At 31.1% G+C, this 22,314-nt stretch overlaps 1 protein-coding gene across 1 annotated transcript; it reads right to left on the bottom strand.

Annotated features, from left to right (window-relative positions):
* Positions 1-2,446: 2,446 nt before the first annotated feature.
* On the bottom strand, positions 2,447-20,456 carry LOC139525554 (cyclin-D1-binding protein 1 homolog). Its single transcript, XM_071320985.1, has 10 exons — positions 20,329-20,456; positions 17,776-17,838; positions 16,731-16,810; positions 11,586-11,667; positions 7,973-8,066; positions 7,467-7,537; positions 6,841-6,917; positions 5,440-5,751; positions 3,805-3,851; positions 2,447-2,575 (listed from the first exon to the last, which is right to left on the bottom strand). The coding sequence occupies exons 1-10, from the start codon at positions 20,402-20,404 to the stop codon at positions 2,467-2,469; spliced, it is 1,011 nt and encodes a 336-aa protein (XP_071177086.1). The 5' UTR covers positions 20,405-20,456; the 3' UTR covers positions 2,447-2,466.
* Between the last annotated feature and the right edge of the window lie 1,858 nt (positions 20,457-22,314).

The following is a 22,314-nucleotide window of genomic DNA, read 5'->3' as shown; positions in this document are numbered from 1 at the left end:
TTTCATCAAATCTTATTTTTTGGGTATTATTTATATATTAATAATAGCAATTATATTCTTTACACCAGAAATGTTATTTATAAACAAGCGTATGAGTTTAGTAATGACAAGTAAGACAGAGTTGTATATTATACATTTGATAGTTCAAAATGGAAAGTTATAAGTTATAAGTTATCAGCCGTGTACACTGATCAATACCTGCAGAAGTGAAACGATGCATGAACTTGCAAGCCCGACAGGAAATCGCTTGAATACCTGGACGTGTCACCTCACACCCCTCACAATACCTTTGGAAGTAATACCTTTAGCCATGCTGGTGATCAGATAAGGGAAGATCAAAATATATTTGAAAAAAGTTTATTACTTTAAAGAATTATGAACAAATTAGATTTTCGAAAACAATTTTCACGGAACACTTATTTATGATTTCAACTTTGACTTTTCACCTAATTCCAATATCAACAGTTTAAAAACAACAGACCATGGTAATTTAAAAAAAGTAAGAATATTTTCCGTATCAAGTTAGTTAGTCGTATTAAACAACCGTACGATTGACAAGATATCGACACGCAATTACGACTACATCGGTTACTGTAGTTTTGTTTCTTTGTGGTTTATAGACATATCGTTTTTATTCATCGGGAAAGAAGACAAGATGGCGGATCTCGGAGAATTGATACTCTAAATTTAAAGTCGATGGTGATCGCTTATCTAGCGGAATAAAACTTTAATATCTATGAATTTGAACATTTTTATACAGAATGAACATAATATCAATTTTTGATTTTTTTGCGAAGTTTCCCTTTAAAGCATTTATAAGTGTTTCACTTGCCTGTTTGCTGATTTAAAAAAAAGACAACGGTTAGTAAACTCATCATAGATATCAGGAATTTTTATTTGAGCTAGATGTGAGTTTCGACTACAATACTAGTATCTTCACCAAATTTTGAAACAGAATTTTGTGTCTGACTTTATACATTTGCTCTGCGATTATGAACTCAGCATTGATTTAATTGAGATTAAGAATGTAAGAGGTAACTTCTCAAAAAAACTAGCTTAACCCAAATAGTCTTGTGTCTGTCCAAAGTCAGAAATCTCAGCAGAAATTGTCTTATTTTGTTTATTTTCTTTGGTTACATCTTGTCTTATTTTGTTTATTTTCTTTGGTTACATCTTGTCTTATTTTGTTTATTTTCTTTGGTTACATCTACTAACATCAGACTCGGATTTCTCTTGAACTGAATTTTAATGTGCGTATTGTTATGCGTTTACTTTACTACATTGGTTAGAGGTATAGGGGGAGGGTTGAGATCTCACAAACATGTTTAACCCCGCCGCATTTTTGCGCCTGTCCCAAGTCAGGAGCCTCTGGCCTTTGTTAGTCTTGTATTATTTTAATTTTAGTTTCTTGTGTACAATTTGGAAATTAGTATGGCGTTCATTATCACTGGACTAGTATATATTTGTTTAGGGGCCAGCTGAAGGACGCCTCCGGGTGCGGGAATTTCTCGCTACATTGAAGACCTGTTGGTGACCCTCTGCTGTTGTTTTTTATTTGGGCGGGTTGTTGTCTCTTTGACACATTCCCCATTTCCATTCTCAATTTTATTAAATTGCTTGTTGTCATTTGGATAGTTTGATATCAATGACATTCTTTGGAGGTTTCAGCTTTAACAGTTCATATTTAAAATGATTTGTCCTTTTATAATATAAATAGGCTACAATAATTTACCAAGCAGCCTTTTTAATTCATCTCTTCTGACTCATATTTGTTTTCTTAAAGCTCTTGAAATGGTGTTAGTCTAAAGCAAGTGCAGTGATATAAGCAATGCTTCTTGTCATCTTTTTAAATATGTTTTTCATATTTACCATCAAGTTGCTGATATCAAAGGGAGATCATTTGAGAGCAAAAATTACTTTGTAAGACACATTCAAAATTATTTCCCTTTAATATCACATATTTGATATTAAAAAATTATCTCCTCTTGCAAATAAATTTCAGGGTTCTTTTCAGAACGGGAGGGTCTAAAACGTGGAAGTGGAAAACGTGGAAGTAAACAATTGGTATATTACAATTAATATTTCTGGAACTGCTTAAGATTGATTAATAAATAAAACTGATTTTGCAAGCTTATATAATAGTTTAGCCTAACTTAGGGTTAAATTGAATTTCTGGACACAATATTTTTCATGATCAAGGGTTGCATCCAAACTTGCTTTTTCTAAAAAAAAACTGTCATTAAATATGACAAAAAAAGCATAACCTTAATTGTATGCGCCTGAAGCACTTGAGTGGATTTATCATTACCAGGAAACCTAATAGCTCATAAATCAATAAATAAATGTATTGTTCTTTTCTTAATTATGTACTTAAAGGCAAAAGGAAAGCAGTTTTAAAGGTTGTATGTCAGGGGATGGCCTTTGATGCTTTAACAAATTACATCAATATTGTCTAGGTATTTTTATTCAACTGACTTCATTTAAATGTGTGTTAATGTTTTCCCAGTTGTGTTGATTTGCTTTGTGTAGAAAATCTATCCACTGTTGATCATTTTCTGTCACGAAATCACATTTTCTGAAAAAGAGAGAGGTATTTAGCTCACTAATTATTTCTTCTAATAGTTGTATACAATATGAAATAATATGAAAAAAAATCTGAATTCTTCTGGTTAAGGTAAAACCAATATTTCTTTTGCAATTGTACTTATACTGGGGATTCATTTATTTTCTTGGGTATCTATTTTCATGGATTGAGCATTGATAACTTGCATGTTCATAGATATTTGATTTCAAGGTTTTGGCAATCTTTACACGCATAGCTATTGAAAATTTGTAAATTATTGTTCATCAATTGAATTCATCACATATACCAAAAATGACCTCATATGTCTAGTTCAAGCATTACATTTTAACATCAGACGTTTTAAAACTTTTTGTACACTTCAAAATGCAACATAATTTGACAAAAGGATTTTCAGGCAATAAGGGGGAGTGTAATGCATTTTATTGAAGAAATCACATCTGTCTATTGCCATTGACAAAATTCATTGTATGAACCTTTGAAAGTAATCAATGACCTAAAAATAGCCAATGGAATTATTGTGATATCTTCTCATGATGCTCTATAAATAAAGGCAACAGTAGTATACTGCTGTTCGAAATTCATAAATCGATTGAGAAAAAACAAATCCGGGTTACAAACTAAAACTGAGGGAAACACATCAAATATTAGAGGAGAACTAGGATATAACAGAAACACAACACTAAAATGTAACACACAGAGAAACAAACTATAATATAACAATGGCCATTTTCCTGACTTGGTACAGGACATTTCAAGAAAAAATGGTGGGTTGAACCTGATTTTGTGGCTAGCCAAACCTAGCACATTGATGGCAAAGTTGAATATAACATTACAATGACAACATCACATGACAGGACTACAATACAAATAAATGGGAGAACATAAACCAATCCAATTTTGTTTTGTTTTGCATTTTTCATACCAAAAAATATTTCTTCATCATGTTCATGCAAGATGTAGATGACAGTGACATGCCACAACCATTAGAGAAAACAGTTTATAAACGGTTTCATATTACACTGAAATGTATAAATAAATCATCTTTTCTGGATTACATGAACTTATTCATTTAACTGATTATGACCTTAAGCTCTTTGAATATTTTTTGTTACTGCTCTTGTGATATTCAGGTTTTTGTTTTGTTATAACAAATTTCAATCAAGTTCACCTACTCCAAATCTTTTTATGTTATTACAGTCATATCACTAAATATAAATTACCTGATAAATTCTAACATAGTTCCATGGATTTGGTAAACACACTTTCCCTAAAATAATTAGATAGCACATTGTACAGTTTTCTAACTAAAACAACATATTTTTACATGTATAAGCACATACAAAACTTTCTAATACTGTGAATAAAATCTTCTTTTTTTTCACTTACATTTTCTATGTATGTGTACCTCTTTCTTATTCTAAAATTTTGCTATTTTTATTAGAATTAATTATATTGAAATTATATATGCATGTGTGAACTGAAATCTGATAAATAATTTGTTTAAGCATATAAGTTGAGTGTTTCCCTTCTTAAAATAAACTTTAGAAAATTTAAACTAGAGGCTCACCTTGGTCAACAAAGGACACAGATGGATTCATGACAAAATTGTGTTTTGGTAATGGTGATGTGTTTTTAGATTTTACTTTACTGAACATTCTTGCTGCTTACAATTATCTTTATCTATAATGAACTTGGCTCAGTAGTTTCTGTGGAAAATGTTAGTGAAAATCTACAAATTTTATGAAAATTGACTATGAAGGGCAACAACTCCTTAGGGGGTCAATTGACCATTTTGGTCGTATTGACTTATTTTTAGGTCTTACTCTGCTGAACATTATTGCTGTTTACAGTTTATCTCAATCTATTATAGTATTCAAGGTAATAACCAAAAACAGCAAAATTTCCTTAAAATTACCAATTCAGGGGCAGCAACCTAACAACAGGCTGTCCGATTCATCTGAAAATTTCACGGCTGATAGATCTTGACCTGATAAACAATTTTACCCCTTTCAGATTTGCTCTAAATGCTTTGGTTTTTGAGTTATAAGCCAAAAACTGCATTTTACCCCTATTTTTAGCCATGGTGGCCATCTTTGTTGGTTGGCCGAGTTACCGGACACATTTTTAAAACTAGATAACCCAATGATTATTATGGCCAAGTTTGGTTTAATTTGGCCCAGTAGATTCAGAAGAGAAGATTTTTCTAAAAGATTATTAAGATTTACGAAAAATGGTTAAAAATTTACTATAAAGGGCAATAACTCCTAAAGGGGTCAACTGACCATTTTGGTCATGATGACTTATTTGTAAATCTTACTTTGCTGAACATTATTGCTGTTTAGAGTTTATCTCTATCTATAATAATATTCAAGATAATAACCAAAAACAGCAAAATTTCCATAAAATTACCAATTCAGGGGCAGCAACCTAACAATGGGTTGTCCGATGCATCTGAAAATTGCAGGGCTGATAGATATTGATGTGATAAACAATTTAACCTATGTCAGATTTGCTCTAAATGCTTTGGTTTCTGAGTTATAAGCCAAAAACTGCATTTTACCCCTATGTTCTATTTTTAGCCATGGTGGCCATCTTGGTTGGTTGGCCGGGTCACCGGACACATTTTTTTAAACTAGATACCCCAATGATGATTGTGGTCAAGTTTGGTTAAATTTGGCCCAGTAGTTTCAGAGAGGAAGATTTTTGTAAAAGTTAACGATGCAGGATAACGCCGGACGCCGGACGCCAAGTGATGAGAAAAGCTCACTTGGCCCTTCGGGTCAGGTGAGCTAAAAATAGAAATGACATGACATGAATATTTCCAGTAAACCAATAATTTTAATTATCATATTTACATTTTCATTCAATGTCTGGTAATGTATTGGTGGATACAAACTAGAAGCCAATTCATCAACAGCAGGACTTAATCTGTCTACAAGATCTGCTAAATCATCAAGCTGCATTACAGTCTGTTCACTATTACAAAAGGCATTCTTCTTTACTGTGTCCTTTGTCTTTTTAAGTAATGATTTAGAAGCTTTCAGCAAACCAAGACATGGACCAAGTAACGTTTTATCTCGTTCTGACCATGTGTTTTCATTATCTGATCCGACATCTTCATCAAGGAGTTCATCAAGGTCATCTCCTATACCTCCACTGTCTACAGCCTAGAAATTAATCATTAAAAATTACCAAAAAAAATGACCAGTTTCCAATTAAATGTATATATTTTTTGGAAGATAATGACACTTTCAGCATTATTGGCTTTTGAGGTTGCCAGTTTTTATTATTTGAGTGCCCAGAGAGAACCAAAGACAATCACCAGGAGAACTGGCAATCCAAGTCAATTAAGATTGATGTTAAATGTAACTACCAAGAGCAGGGTTAAAACTAACAAACTCTAGTGTTAAAAGTCAGAATCTCAGTGTTCACAAGCTAATGAAACAGTAGCTGAACTACTAAGATCCAATTTGAAATAAAAATATGAACAATGGGATGAGGAGATGAGACAGCAACCCAATTTTGTACTTTAACTTGACTTGCAACTGGTAGTAATTTCTTGGCGTATTGTGATAATAAATATGATAAGTAGTAAAATGCCTTCAGGTTTACACTATTTGTCAAAGATTCAGGCCTCATAACTTTGTGTTTCAGACCTCGAAGGTGAGCCCACCCCTCCAAAAAAATATTTTTGTCCAATTTCAATTTTTGAAATTCGTATTTGAGCTCAAAATAAACATTTACAGTAAAACATAACAATCAATAGTATAAGATTGAGGAAACATGCATACACTTCGAATTAATTGGCATTACAATGACCTCCAATTGATGCCAAATAACATTGGTCTGGGTACGGCCGTAATATTACAGCCCCCGCATGGTAAGGGTTAAAACTTAAAACTTATATCTTACAAGATAACCTTTGATTCATCATTTTTTTTGGGGTATTCTGAAGTAAGAGTCGGATCCTGTGGATTCATTATCATTCTTACCAATTTTCGTGGATTTCATTGCTCATGGTAAATCACCAATTTTAATGTTTGATGAAGTACAACTTTTCTACAGGTTTGCTTTCAGATTTTTGCAAAACCATGACACATAATTTTGAATACAATTTTTCCTTAATCAACATAAATTGGTATCCATGTTAGTTTTAAGTTTGCATCATAATTTTAAAATTCATAAAAAGATGTAAGAGACATGCATGACAATGGTAAATCTTTTGCAATGAAATGACTTATTGCTTATTCTTGTACCTCTTGTATTTCTTGTAAAGCATCAGTAGCCATCCCCTGTGCCTCACATATAACCTTTAATACAGCTTCTCTATTATCTGAAAGTACAATACAAAGTAAAGATTAGAATTATTGTCATAGCTCAAGATCAAAGATATTACTAAAAAAAAAACAAAAAAACTCTCTACTAAGAGTTACACTATAAGAAAGCTTTATATCTAACAATCGAAATTTAAAGCTTGCTAAATTACATTTAATAAATTAAAATCATATCTTCAATAAATTTATATATAACTCAGCTGATCAGTAAACTTCTTTCTAATTTTTTAGGAAAGCAATCCCTCATAATCTTTCTTGAGATGAAATTTCTGATGGTAATACAAAAGCCATCTTGATTAACAGTATTTCATAATTCCTTGAAAGGGCAGATCCTGCCATTATTTTAAAGGGGGAGGGGGTTCCAACTACTAGTATATGTCCCAATTTAAATGCATTGATTGTCTAAAATAATAGGGGTTCTAACCCCTGGAACCCTCCCCCTAAATCTGACACTGCCTTGTACATTAAAACACTTCAGAAATTCTTTTTTTCTAAATTTTTTAACAGTTCAGCAATACAAATATTATTAACTTTTTTAACTTTTTTACCTTTTGGAATCTGAGGAAATATATCAGCACCATTCCATACATTGCCTGTGGACTGTAACTGTTCAGATGATCTGGTATATAACAATAGATACTGATTATAAAACATAGGTCTTCACAATTATTATTATCAATAGTTATAGGTCAAACTGTCTTTTTTATAAAATTATCTTTATGTATATAATTGTCACATACAGTCATATTATGCTAGCTTGAAATATATGTGTCAAAAAATAATAATTATAATAATGGTGATAAAATCTGCTAACTTTAATTAAGAAATGCAATATATTAATAAAAAGACAAAGTCTAAAAAAACACAGCATTACCGGGACTTTTTTTAAATATGAAAATTTCCCACTTTACAGTAAAGAATTTTGTAAAGATATTGAACATCACAGTTCAATTTGTTGACATGAAACTTTCAAACTATATGTATCAACAGGAAGCTCTAAAATAATCAAATGATTAATTTAATTAAATAAGTTTTAAGTATGTGTTTTACTTACCCACATCCATACTGCTCGACAGCTTTAGCTAAATCTGTAATACCCTGTATCACATCAACCACAGCATTCTGTGTAGACTTCCTTAATCTAAAACCTATCAAAAGCAAAACATTGAACTTATTTTAGTAACAAGAATGTGTACACAGATGCCCCAATCGCACTATCATTTTCTATGTTCATTGGACAATGAAATTGGGGTCAGAACTCAAATTTGGCATTAAAATAAACAAGAGGCTCTCAAGAGCCTGAATCGCTCACCTGAATTTTTTTGGTTTAATCTCTCATCAATGATTATTTTGGCTTTTCAATTTATTTAAATGTTCTTTGAATCGTCCTATTTTCTTCAAAAGCAAAAAAAAATCATTTTCTCCTATGTTCTATTTTAGCCATAGGAGCTATGTTTCTTGACATACAAGGAAATGAAATATAAAATTTATACTAGATACTCTGAAACTCTGAAACTCATTTAGCCTAAGTTTGGCTGAAATTGATACAGCAGTTTCATGAGAGAAGATTTTTTAAAGTAAGTCAACATGATGAACAAATTGTGAAAAAAGTCTTTAAAGGGCAATAACTCCTAAAGAGGTCAATTGACAATTTTGGTCAAATTGACTTATTTGTAGATCTTACTTTGCTGATCATATTTGCTGTTTACAGATTTATATATCAATTAAATTGTTCTCGAATAAAGGACGAAATTCGTCATCATCACAATTGTTCCAACATTCATGTAAAATATATGCAACTGGACGTACACTAATAATCCCCAAGGAATGTGAATATTTTCTAGGAAAACTATTGAGTATCAATTTCGGGATTTATTTTCTTTCTTGATATACAATGACAGCAATTTAAAGAATAAACTGCTTGTCGGATATTTGTCCGCTTTAGGGGTATTCTTGCAAGTTGAACAGACTTATAATAACATTCAAAAATAGGGAAAGATAACATTAAATTCGTTGTCTTTTAATTTTAAACATCGTTGATCAAATAGTTATTTAAGTATATATATACGTTGGGAGACGACGATTATTATAGTTGTCTCAGATTTTAATAAGGACGTTCCCCATTATGAATAAATTTGGTTGACGTTTATCACACTTGAAAAGAATATCTATTCGTAATTTTTCGATTCCATTACAAAAATATTTTTTTCTTTATTTGTACATATTATATTCCGCTTCGGTAGAGTTATCTTCAGATAGTTTCATATATTAATTAATATATGGCTTTCAAAAGTCTAAATGTAAGTGTTCTCGTACATTTTTTCGCCTAATAAAGACAAATAAAAATGATTTAGTAAAGCTATTTCTAATTTCTAAGTCCCCCTTTTTTATGAGACATAAATCAAGGACAAGACTTGTATATCATTTCATTCTGACATATGAATTAAGTTTCCCGTCTTTAACCGAAAATTGTGTATTTCTTAGTAAATTAACTTATTTGAATTCAAATAAATAATAGCACCAAATATAATTAAATAATTCCACGGCGACCAATTTTTATTTGTCACCAACTTGAATATGTATTTTTAATGTGTGTATTAAATGCTACCACTGATCCGAATAGACAGTCACACCTGGCAAGGTGTGCCCTAGAGGCGTGGTTAAATACCGAAGTGCAAATAACAATTTACCTTTCAACAAGCCATCTACGAGTATTGCCACAGAACCGTGAATACACACATCGTATAAACCTAGCCATAGCAGAGATAGTAAAAGGTCAATAATAGTACACCAACATATTGTCTTTACAGATTATTGTACTTTAATTTGTTCACCTTATCAGTCCGAAAATGCATTTATTAAAAATAAATTTATAACTTTTTGTGTTGTCTACAAAAATAATTCGAATATATACGTTTAACATAGATAATTTATCTCACGAATGAGTACAATTGAACGTCTGTGCGTTTTATCTTCTTATTATCGGATGGTTATTAGATAAAGCATAAGTCATCGGCGCGCTTACGATTACGTTAAAATATGATTAAAAACCAAGACTTTTAATGATTGTATTTTAAATCCCGGCATGCAAAAATCAGGAGAAAACGTCACGACCTACAGGAAGTAGTTGATATTTTTTCATTAATTATTGAATTTCTTCTTTATTACTGCACATATAGCGATAAAACTTTGTGAATATATATATTATGTCATAATGAACATATTTAAACCATAAGTAAAAAATCGTGAATTTTCCCTTTAATGCTTTCGTTTTTGAGATATAAGCCAAAAACTGCATTTGACCCCTATGTTCTATTTTAAGTAACAGCGGCCATGTTTTTTGACGGATCAAAAATCAAAGCACACACTTTGTGCAGGATAATCTAAGGAACAACCATGCTAAGTTTTAACCAAATCCATTCTGTAGTTTTAGAGGAGAAGATTTTTTAAAGTTAGCAAATATGATGAACAAATTGTGAAAAATTGTCATTAAAGGACAATAACCCCTTAAGGGGTCAATTGACAATTTTGGTCATATTAACTTATTTGTAGATCTTACTTTGCTGATCTTTTTTGCTGTTTACAGTTTATCTTTATCTATAATAATATTCAAGATAATGACCAAAAACTGCAAAATTTCCTTAAAATTACCAATTTAGTGGCAGCAACCCAACAATGGTGTGTTTGATTCATCTGAAAATTTCAGGGCTGATAGATCTTGACCTAATGAACATTTTTACCCCATGTCAGATTTGCTCTAAATGCTTTCGTTTTTGAGATATAAGCCAAAAACTGCATTTGACCCCTATGTTCTATTTTAAGTAACGGCGGCCATGTTTTTAGACGGATCAAAAATCGAAGCGCACATTTTGTGCAGGATATACTAAGGAACAATCATGTTAAGTTTCATTCAAATCCATTCAGTAGTTTCAGAGGAGAAGATGTTTGAAAAATTGTTAACGACGACGACGACGACGACGACGGACGCCAAGTGATGAGAAAAGCTCACATGGCCTTTTAGGCCAGGTGAGCTAAAAAAGGTCATATCATGAGGAACATATAAACTAAGTTTCAAGTTGATTGGACTTCAACTTCATCAAAAACTACCTTGACCAAAAACTTTAACCTGAAGCAGGAGACACCAAATGAACGCACAGACAAACGGACAGACAAACAAACGGAGGCACAGACCAGAAAACATAATGCCCCTCTATTATCGTAGGTGGGGCATAAAAATCACTTCCGTCATTATATTAAGTCAAATAGGTTTAGTTATAAAGCTTATGCACGTGTTGGAAGAGTGTCATTCTTAATAAATTTTATGTGCATGGATATGCTTTAAGTGTAAATGAACTTCTATGTGAGCCAAGGCTCTGTGTTGAAGACCATACTTTGACCTATAATGGTTTTTATTTTACACATTGTTACTTCGATGGAGAGTTGTCTCATTGGCACTCATATAAATTCTTCTTATATCTAATTATTTTCCTACTGTCAGGGGAAGGGAGCAGCACCCTTTATTTACTTCCCCCAAAGATACTGAAATAGAAAGCTCCATTTGTTATTGTTTTTTTCTTCAAAATGATTTCTGGTGTCTGTAGAGAACATAGTTTAGTTTTCAATCTTAATTAATTACTAAATTTTCATCAGCTCCAATTTCATCTTACCTTGAGATTTAGGTAAACAGTAATATAATGATACTAAAGCTAAAGTTGTTTTCTCCACTCCTGTTATCAATGATTCACACTCCTGCAAACAAAACTTTCAATTTTCAAATTTGTTAAATATCTTTTTTAATTAATGTGTATCATACAGTTGTGCCATATGAAACACATCTCATTCAACAAAACAATCATTTCTAGTGTTAAGAAAAAAATAAACAATCTGAATCATCCAGCCTATTACAGCAAAGCAACCACAGGGCAAACTTTGGAAGCCTATCTTTGAGTGTATAAGTACAATTATCATATACTTAGACTAAATAACATATGATTTTTACCGTATGATAATAGCATTAAATTAAAGTAGTTTCCATATTTTTCGAATTGGTGCTTAGCAGGCTGATATGAAAAGTTTATCACATGCTTTGATTTATCACATGCTTCGATTGTTATCACATGCCTTTCCGTAACGTTATCACATGGCATTCCGGTGATACTCGGCAAATTCCGGTAAATAAACCTCAATGCTACGTTTTCAGTGAAAAACATTACAAAGTAGTGTACAAAACAATTATTTGAATACTGGAAGTATATTGTGTAAAATAATTATAAATTAAATTAAAAAAAAAAAAAAGATATTAAAAAATGCATTTTTTTAAAGTTTTTCTGAAACATAATTTAGAAAGTTACTTTAAAAAAGTTGACTTTTCCAAACAATGTCCGTGAACTTTTTACTCTTTCAACTTCTTTTCGGGAACCACGTAGAAGGATCAATATATGAATCTGATATTTTTCTCTACTGTTGAAGCATATGATAACCAGGTGCTCCACAGGGCGCAGCTTTATACGACCGCAGAGGTCGAACCATGAACAGTTGGGGCAAGTATGGACAAAACATTCAAGAGTGATACAGCTCTGAATTTGGATTGTGATCAAATTTTTGACATTACATGGTTTTTTTTTACACAAAACAAATGTCAAGATTTTACAAATCAATTAAAGATTTCTTCTTCAAACTTTTTAAATCTAAAATTAAATAGTTGACACAGCATAGGTTTCTGACACAGAATGAATGTGGTCTAATGAACTTAAAAGTTTTTTTTGCCTTTGAGCAATTCACTATGCTGTTGAATATTAATCCTCTCAAAAAAATGTTTGAAGAAATTGTCTTTTTATTTATGAAATCTGAAATGAGAAAAATTTAAACCCCCCCCCCCCCTTTTTTTCACATCCCCGTTTCCCTTTTTCCAAAACTGATATCAATTCAAATTTCTAATGGAGTTTGCAACAATAACTACTCTTTTAAATACATCATAAAATATTAAAATGTAAAATAAAGTGCTTGTTATCACTGAATGGTAAAGATTGGTTGGTAGTAAAAGTGAATATACATTGTTTATTGTATAAAACAATAAAAAAAACTTCATCAGTAACATTTTATATTGGCAAATTTCCAATGAAGTTATTTACATAAAGTTATTGGCAAATAAAAATAGAAAATGACATCATAGTCATGTCTGGCAAATGTCCAACATACATTATCTAAAAACATTTTAGATAAGATAAGGAAAAAAAGCTTCATCAGCAACATTTTATATTGGCAAATTTCCAATGAAGTTATTTACATAAAGTTATTGGCAAATAAAAATAGAAAATGACATCATAGTCATGTCTGGCAAATTTCCAACATATATTATCAACTACTATTCTATACAAAGAAAGATAACTCCAATTGAAATTTAATTGCTATTGCACAATATTGTGCAATTAGATATTTCTTGCTATTGTGCAATACTGTGCAATTGAAAATTTCTTGCTATTGCACAATACTTGATATGGAATCCTGATTTGGACCAACTTGAAAACTGGGCCCATAATCAAAAATCAAAGTACATATTTAGATAAAGCATATCAAAAAAGAATTTAATTTTTGTTAAAATCAAACTTAGTTTAATTTTGGACCCTTTGGACCTTAATGTAGACCAATTTGAAAACTGGACCAAAAATTAAGAATCTACATACACAGTTAGATTTGGCATATCAAAGAACCCATTTATTCAATTTTTGATGAAATCAAACAAAGTTTAATTTTGGACCCCCATTTGGACCAACTTGAAAACTAGGCCAATAATTAAAAATCTAAGTACATTTTTAAATTCAGCATATCAAAGAACCCCAAGGATTCAATTTAAACTAAGTTTAATTTTGGACCCTTTGGACCTTAATGTAGACCAATTTGAAAACGGGACCAAAAATTAAGAATCTATACATACATAGTTAGATTCGGCATATCAAAGAACCCCAATTATTCAATTTTTGATGAAATCACACAAAGTTCAATTTTGGACCCTTTGGGCCCCTTATTCCTAAACTGTTAGGACCAAAACTCCCAAAATCGAACCCAACCTTCCTTTTATGGTCATAAACCTTGCGTTTAAATTTCATAGATTTCTATTTACTTATACTAACGTTATGGTGCGAAAACCAAGAAAAATGCTTATTTGGGTCCCTTTTTGGCCCCTAATTCCTAAACTGTTGGGACCTAAACTCCCAAAATCAATACCAACCTTCCTTTTGTAGTCATTAACATTGTGTTTAAATTTCATTGATTTCTACTTACTTAAACTAAAGTTATTGTGCGAAAACCAAGAATAATGCTTATTTGGGCCCTTTTTTGGCCCCTAATTCCTAAACTGTTGAAACCAAAACTCCCAAAATCAATCCCAACCGTTCTTTTGTGGTCATAAACCTTGTGTCAAAATTTCATAGATTTCTATTAACTTAAACTAAAGTTATAGTGCGAAAACCAAGAAAATGCCTATTTGGGCCCTTTTTGGCCCCTAATTCCTAAAATGTTGGGACCAAAACTCCCAAAATCAATACCAACCTTCCTTTTGTGGTCATAAACCTTGTGTTAAAATTTCATAGATTTCCATTCACTTTTACTAAAGTTAGAGTGCGAAAACTAAAAGTATTCGGACGACGCCGACGACGACGATGGCGACGACGGCGACGACGCCAACGTGATAGCAATATACGACGAAAAATTTTTCAAATTTTGCGGTCGTATAAAAAGATCATAACATGTCATTTTTCATATCGCATGTATTATCAGACCTCGGTCAATATCAGCCCTCGAGCCATGCGGCTCTTGGGCTGATATCTACCTAGGGCTGATAATGTATGCGATATGAAAAATACCATGTAATAATCTGATAATATATACTGTTTTGACAAGACAATAAATATCTGTTACTACTGTTCCTTGTCATGATCATGTGTGTTACTTAAAATGACTTTTAAAATTGAATGTAAAAATCGAATTATCTCCCTTGAAAGATGATAAATCATGCTTAATTAAAAATGTTAAATTATTCTTTCTATAATGTATATGTTACAGTGAATTTGTATAATCAGTGATTATGTAGAATCCCTGAAATTTTCAGGGATTATGTAGAATCACTGGCCAGTTTAGGGATTATATATAATCACTAAAATTTTCAGGGATTATGTATAATCACTAGAAATAACGACAGGGATTATGCATAATAACTGAAATGAAGAAATAGTTTTATTTATAAAGAAAATGAATAAAAGTCAAATTATTTATACTATGAAATCATATTGAAACAGCAATACACTATATAAACATAAATTGTAGAATGCTAAGAACAAAATACCAATGTTTTTTTTTATTTCCTTTCCTTTTTTGCTATGAGAATATACCACCAAATGCTCTAAAACTTTGTTCTAATTGTCAATCCTTACCTTTTCTATACATTTAGATGTGTAAGATTTCTCTGTTTGGATTTCTTGTTCATTTGAACCAGAAACATGTCTCTGTTTGATCAAAAACGAAAAAAACATGTTCCATAATCTTCTTCGTCATTTGTTTTACATGTACCACATATAACATGCTCTGTGGATTTAAGAATAGAATATGGATATCCATTTAAAGCTTGCTTTTAATAAAAAAAAAAAAAAAAAAAAAAAAAAAAAAAAAAAAAAAAAACCACTACATGTTAATTTATCGCTATAAAGGGAATCTTGATATTGGCAATTTTGAAGACTTAAACTTTATCTCGAAACCCTGTGCTGGTTATATCTTTAAAACCATCCTCTGTGTTTAAAAGCAAAATTATTTCATCTGGCAAGGAATATAAAAGTAAAAAATGAGAATTTGTTTATATATTTTCATTTTTTTTTATCAAACAAAGGATCCTTAAATTATTCATAATCCCTAAAATTATATTAGGGAATTTGTAGAATAATTATTAAAATGTTCAGTGATTATGTAAAATCACTGGTCATTTTCAGGGATTATATATAATTACTAATGATTTTAGTGATTCTACATATTCCCTGAAAAATCAGGGATTCTACATAATCCCTGATTATACAAATTCACTGTAACATATATATCATTTATCCACTTAAAACTTAATTTAGAAAAAGGTTTAAATAACATTGGTGTTAAATTTGTTCTATTTGTCAATTTGTGATCAGAATAAAATTGACAATATTCAAAATTTACCTTGTGCAATGTATATTGTAAACAAGCATATATATATATACCAGTCGTGCCATTATGATCTCTAACTGTAGTTTAGGCTAACAAAATTAGAATGCAATGAAATAAAAAAAGGAATAACAACAATGAATTGAAGTTTTCTTTTAATGATGATAGCTTTATACCTTGGTTATGATATAACTGATTGAAGGCAAGCGATGATAGCTTTATACCTTGGTTATGATATAACTGATTGAAGGCAAGCGATGATAGCTTTATACCTCGGTTATGATATAACTGATTGAAGGCAAGCGATGATAGCTTTATACCTCGGTTATGATATAACTGATTGAAGGCAAGCGATGATAGCTTTATAACTTGGTTATGATATAACTGATTGAAGGCAAGCGATGATAGCTTTATACCTTGGTTATGATATAACTGATTGAAGGCAAGCTATGATAGCTTTATACCTTGGTTATGATATAACTGATTGAAGGCAAGCGATGATAGCTTTATACCTTGGTTATGATATAACTGATTGAAGGCAAGCGATGATAGCTTTATACCTTGGTTATGATATAACTGATTGAAGGCAAGAGAAAACAATCAATAAAACTTCATATGATATATACACTTACCTGAGAAGAAGGTAATGGAGGGGAAGAAAATGTCAGGGATAATTTTGTAGCTTCATGTGCTATAGCTTTAAATACCAATCCTAAAAACAACCAAGATATTATCAAATAAATTTATCATGCAACAGCCACATAGTTTACATCCCACAAGACATAGGTATAATTCATTCAAAACATAAGAATAGATATATGTCATAATTTTAAAACCTTTGACTATATTCTCCTGTTAATTTAGAAATTATTACAAAAATCTAAGGCTCCTTCCCAAGGACCTAAATCGTGGGGATTTGGCTACTTTTTGTTGGTCTCTTTTAGTGACCACTCCACAAGTGTTTACACCTTCTTTGTATTCAAATTTTTTGGTTTGAAAATTTATCGAAAATGGCCTTGTTAGCGCTACACAAAAAAGATGTTTTATTTAGTTATTGCCTTTGTACCTTGGGTAGATAAAATATACATGTGCAAAGTGAGGAACATTGGAACTCTGTTCTTTTATTGAATAGAACTCGTGGTATTTAAGCATGAGACTAGTGTATTATGGACTCAAGACAGACAAAAGAGAAACAGCAAAGAGGCGTAAATTTGGCCACAAAAAATTAACTCACAACTAATATTTTCCATCAAAACTGTACAGATTTATATAGACAAAAAAAAAATTCTGAATGTTATTGTTCTTGTCTTGACTCCACAATGAGTTTATAATTTAAGCCATACCTTCTCAAAGTGAGGTGATTTTATAACCTTCATCTTATTAAATGTATTACATAAAATAAGACATGGTATGATTGCCAATCAGACATCTATTAAACAAAGTCAAAATGACATGAATAAAAGCAACTAAAGGTATCTGTACTATAAATATGGCCATCAACAATTACTTCAATAGAACTTGCTTTAAGTATTTGATTTTTCTTCGAGTTTAAACTAGTCATTTTCATAAAATTAAGTAGCAATTTTTTGATTTCTCTGTTTAATATATCAAGATTTTAAATATGTCCTGTATACCAGACCTCTCCCAGGACATGTTCTCAACTGTGCAATAACTCACCTAATCTGTTCCAGAAATCTTCTGCATTAAACTCAATACCATCAGTTTCTTTAGTTTCTCCTCCTGTAAAATATAAATGACATGTACAGTAAGTTTTGGTTCACGATGATAATATGTACTCTTTTTTTATGATGATTAAAAGTCTTTTAAGATTTAATGATTTGGCGAATCACGTTAAATTTTGTCCAAAAATAATGATAATGACAATTATTTGAGACCTCTGACTAATCATGATAAGGATATTTAGACAAATCACATTTAAATTTTAAAGGGGCACTAGCTGTCAAATTCATGTTAACTGTTTTGACACAAATTCTCATATTTTATTCATAACAATGTAAAACATTTATTCCAAACTATCAAAAGTCTAAAATAAACAATTTACAGGGCACAGGCTAAATGATATGTAGCTTCATTTCATGTGTATTTTAATCTAGAGGCCATCTAATTAACTATTGAGTTGACCTCCGATGACCATAAAAGCAATATAAATGTTCCAGACCATGTGAGTATTTGTACTCTACGCATACAGTCCGGACCATATGGGTATACTCGTACTGTCAGACCATACGTGTACAGTCGAACCATATGGGTATACTTATACGGTATATATAGGATGAACTAGACAATATATGTATTTGAACAATATGGGTTAATTTAAGATAAACATTTATCAAAATCTTTTATCGAAATTACAAATTTGTTTTCTTGCAATTAGATGAATAACATGAAATATGTCATCAACCCTACACACTAATCTGGAAAAATACTATTAACAACTGGTATTATTAGAGTAACAAAGCTACTGTATTCATTCTTTGCATTAATTTTCGACAGGTTTTAATTATATTTTCAAACAGATTTTTTTTTATAGATTTTGTCTAGTATCTTTGACAGTTTTTTGAAGTAAAGTTCCTAAATATTGTTAAATCTTTTCTTTCAACACTCATATATATATATAACTTCAATTTCAGTGAGCAAAATTAAATATCATGTGTTACTGACATGATAAATACAAGAGCTAAACAGATGAACAGATTGAATTAACGTGACCTTTTTAAATAGTTAAATTATTAAGTTTTGAATTCATTAACATTTAAACTTTTAAGATTAATTACAGATTTCTTTTTGTTGATTAGTAATATACAATTCTATCTAATAAACATGACATCTTAAATAAATACACGTACGGTCCGACTGTATGAGTATTTTGAAAAAGTATGTGTACGGTCCAAATACTCATATGGTCTGGAACATAAACATAATTATAGATATAAATAGAAAAGGGAACTTGTGCAATTGAATATTTATAGGTCTGTTTGATTTTATATTTTAGGTTAAAATTATATACTTGCAAGTGAATGATTCATTATCAATGTTTCTTTAATAGCTTAATTTGATAAAATTGAACCATTTTGGCTGCTAAAAGTGAAATTATTATTTCACAATTTCACTTTCATTAATGATTGAACAAATAAAATTAAATTTTAGATCTTTTTATATCTCTTAGCTAGTGCCTAACCAATTTGATGCTGACCATTTGACGCCTGACGGTAAACATGGTAAAGGGCATTTCTACCCTAATTGAAGAGTTGTATACAGTGACAGTGTAGTCTTCATACAAAGTTAAAAAAAATTGTCTTCTTTACAGATTAAAGCCTTTAAGATGATGAGATTTCATTATGGCAGAGGGTGGAGAATTCATCTTCGCTAGCCAAGGGTTACGATCCACTTCCCTCCTCTCTGATAAGTGGATCTTAACCCTTGGCCCGGGAAGATGGGAGAGATAGACTAAGCATTAAATTATTGAATGTTAATGCATCATAATCATATTTAAACGGTGCCTTTTTTAAACAAGTCTATGTTTGTGTGTGCTTTCTTGTTGTGCATTTTCCCAGTCATAAATATACATATATCACAATATACAGAGCTACATATAAAATTTTCACAACAGACACCAGCATGTATGTTAGTCCGAGATTACTCTGACGTCCAACGGCTGTTTTGCCAGACAAGCTGGGGCCGTGGGACCCCGGCCCCAGCTTGTCTGGCAGTTGGAGTTATCTCGGACTACATGTATGTATGTATGTACTTCAAGATTCCGCCTGTTTAGACACACCCCTTGATTGACTGCAAGGGTACAGGGGATATATGTACACTCCCTAAAGATTAATGGAAATGTGTCCTTTTCCAATATTATCCCACCACCAGAACAATCCCCAACCAACACCGCCCAAGGGAGCGAGTAGGACACCGGGAAGTCTGTTATTATGATGGAGGAAGCCGAAGTACTCGGAGAGAACCACCGGGCTTCTTGTCGTGAACAGACAACCCAAAGAGATTTCAGAAGATTGATCTACGAGATAAGCTCTACTGTGATAGTCGACTTTGGTATATTTTTACCCCCTTATTGATAGGATTTCAAACTCCTGTGAACACACATGGTCATCATAAAAATTAAAAACTGAAAAAGTGTCAAGTGTGCTTGACAATTGTCCTTATTTTGTTTTTCCTTTTATCTGGTATCTATCTACTGGTGAGTGGTCATGTTACCTTTCACTTGATCTATTGCTATTGCTAAATTTGCTGTTAAATTGTGGAGTAGTTCAACATAAAAATTTTCTGCCATTTCCGTGTTTGGTTTAGAAATTATTTACACAATATTTTCGGATTTTCGGGGTGAATCTGTGTTCTTCACGAACAATCTAGGGGTTACACTAATGACTGGACCGAATGACAGGACCGAATGACAGGACCAAATGAAAAATGCTAATAACTTTTTCATTTCTCAAAGGATTGATCTCAAATTTGAAATATAATAAGATTTCATCATTTGATAAATAGATTTAAGAAAAAAATTAAAAAGTTTTGTAAGAAACTTTAGAAAATGTGACATGACCAACTTTGATAATGACAGGACCAACATCGAGAATGACAGGACCAAATAAAAATGCTAATAACTTTTTTGTTTTTCAAAGGAATTATTTCAGATTTGAAATATAAAATGGTATGTCATATTTTGAAACCAAAATGTTGTAAAAAATATAGATTTATTTTCAAAAACTTTCGAAAACGTGACATGACCATCGCTGATTGACAGGACCAACATCGACAATGACCGGACCAGATGAAATTGCTAATTTCTCTTTTATTTCTCAAAATATTTTTCTAAAATTTTAAATATAATAAGATTTCATCATTTATCAAATAAATTTAAAAAAAAATACACAAAAAATATATAAGAAACTTTAGAAAACGTGACATGACCAACTCTGATAATGACAGGACCAACTTCGACAATAACAGGACCAAATAAAAATGCTAATAACTTTTTTATTTTTCAAAGGAATTATCTCAGATTTGAAACATAAAATGATATGTCACATTTTGAAACATTTATGTTATAAAAAATAATAATTTATTTTCAAAAACTTTCAAAATCGTGACATGATCCCATCGCTGACTGACATGACCAACCTCGACAAAGACCTGAACAAATGAAATTGCTAATTATTCTTTTATTTCGCAGAGTATTTCTCTGAAAATTAAAATATGTGAAGATTATACCATTTTATACATAAATATAAGAAAAAGTATAAAAAGCTTGCTGAAATGTGACCTGGTTAACGTTGTCAATAACAGGACAATCCTCGACAATTAATGACAGGACCAAATAAAAATGCTAATTATGCATAACATTTGTCAGAATATTCCTCTCAAATTTGAAATAATGACAATTAAGACCATTTTGCACATCATATAAGAAAAATATAGAAAAAAAAAACGTATTGAAAGCTTGCGGTTGTGTGACCTGACCAACATCGGCTATGATCTGGCCAATGATTTTACTGAAATTGTTCAATTCTGATCCATAATTAGTATGATATATCTTATAAATTCAGGAAAATATATTCTATGGTGGTTAAAATTCTTGACCTAGCTACTAAACATGCTAAACGTATGTTGGCAGAGAGTCACAGGACATGCAGAGTCACAGGACAAAAAGACACGAATGATCACTATATTTAAGAAAGAGATCTTGAAATATTTATATATAATTACATATAATCATTTTATAGTTTAAGAGATTGTTCATTAGATAAATTCAGATTTATTGAATTGTCATCATAATATTTCTTGACATCATGAAGCCCAATTTAAGCCACTTTGAAAAGGTATCAAACCTTTTAAAGTAGTCCGTGAAAATGTTTGATTCAGTATATTTTATGAAAATATTTGAAACTACCAAGAAATCATGCATGCAAGGGTCGGGCATACTTCAAGAAATGTTTATTTGTTTATTTATTATGAGGGGGAAACTATCAAGATATACCCTGCATATACTCAAGCATACATGGAAATAATTATTTAATGTTCTGAAAATATTGATTAAAACAACGACTTGAACTATTATGTGATTTTAATTACTGTCATCACAATCTTTATTGGATTTATCAACTTATTTATGGCTTATGTCACACCTTTTGTTTGTTACCTTATAATTGTTTTCAGACGTGTCAGATTATGTCCGGTAATTAA

The sequence above is a fragment of the Mytilus edulis genome, chromosome 5, assembly GCF_963676685.1.
Source record: "Mytilus edulis chromosome 5, xbMytEdul2.2, whole genome shotgun sequence".
In the NCBI taxonomy this organism is placed as follows: Eukaryota; Metazoa; Mollusca; class Bivalvia; order Mytilida; family Mytilidae; genus Mytilus; species Mytilus edulis.
Note: the sequence above shows the minus strand (reverse complement) of the source record. Positions and strands in the feature narration are given on the sequence as shown.

Excerpts from the sequence above, each read along its gene's own strand:
- LOC139525554 (XM_071320985.1), bottom strand. The coding sequence starts at position 20,404 with ATGGCAGAAAATTTTTATGTTGAACTACTCCACAATTTAACAGCAAAT. Across the intron at positions 7,538-7,972 it reads GTCGAGCAGTATGGATGTGG|ATCATCTGAACAGTTACAGT; the intron begins GTAAGTAAAACA and ends GTTATATACCAG. Across the intron at positions 6,918-7,466 it reads ATTTCCTCAGATTCCAAAAG|ATAATAGAGAAGCTGTATTA; the intron begins GTAAAAAAGTTA and ends TTGTACTTTCAG.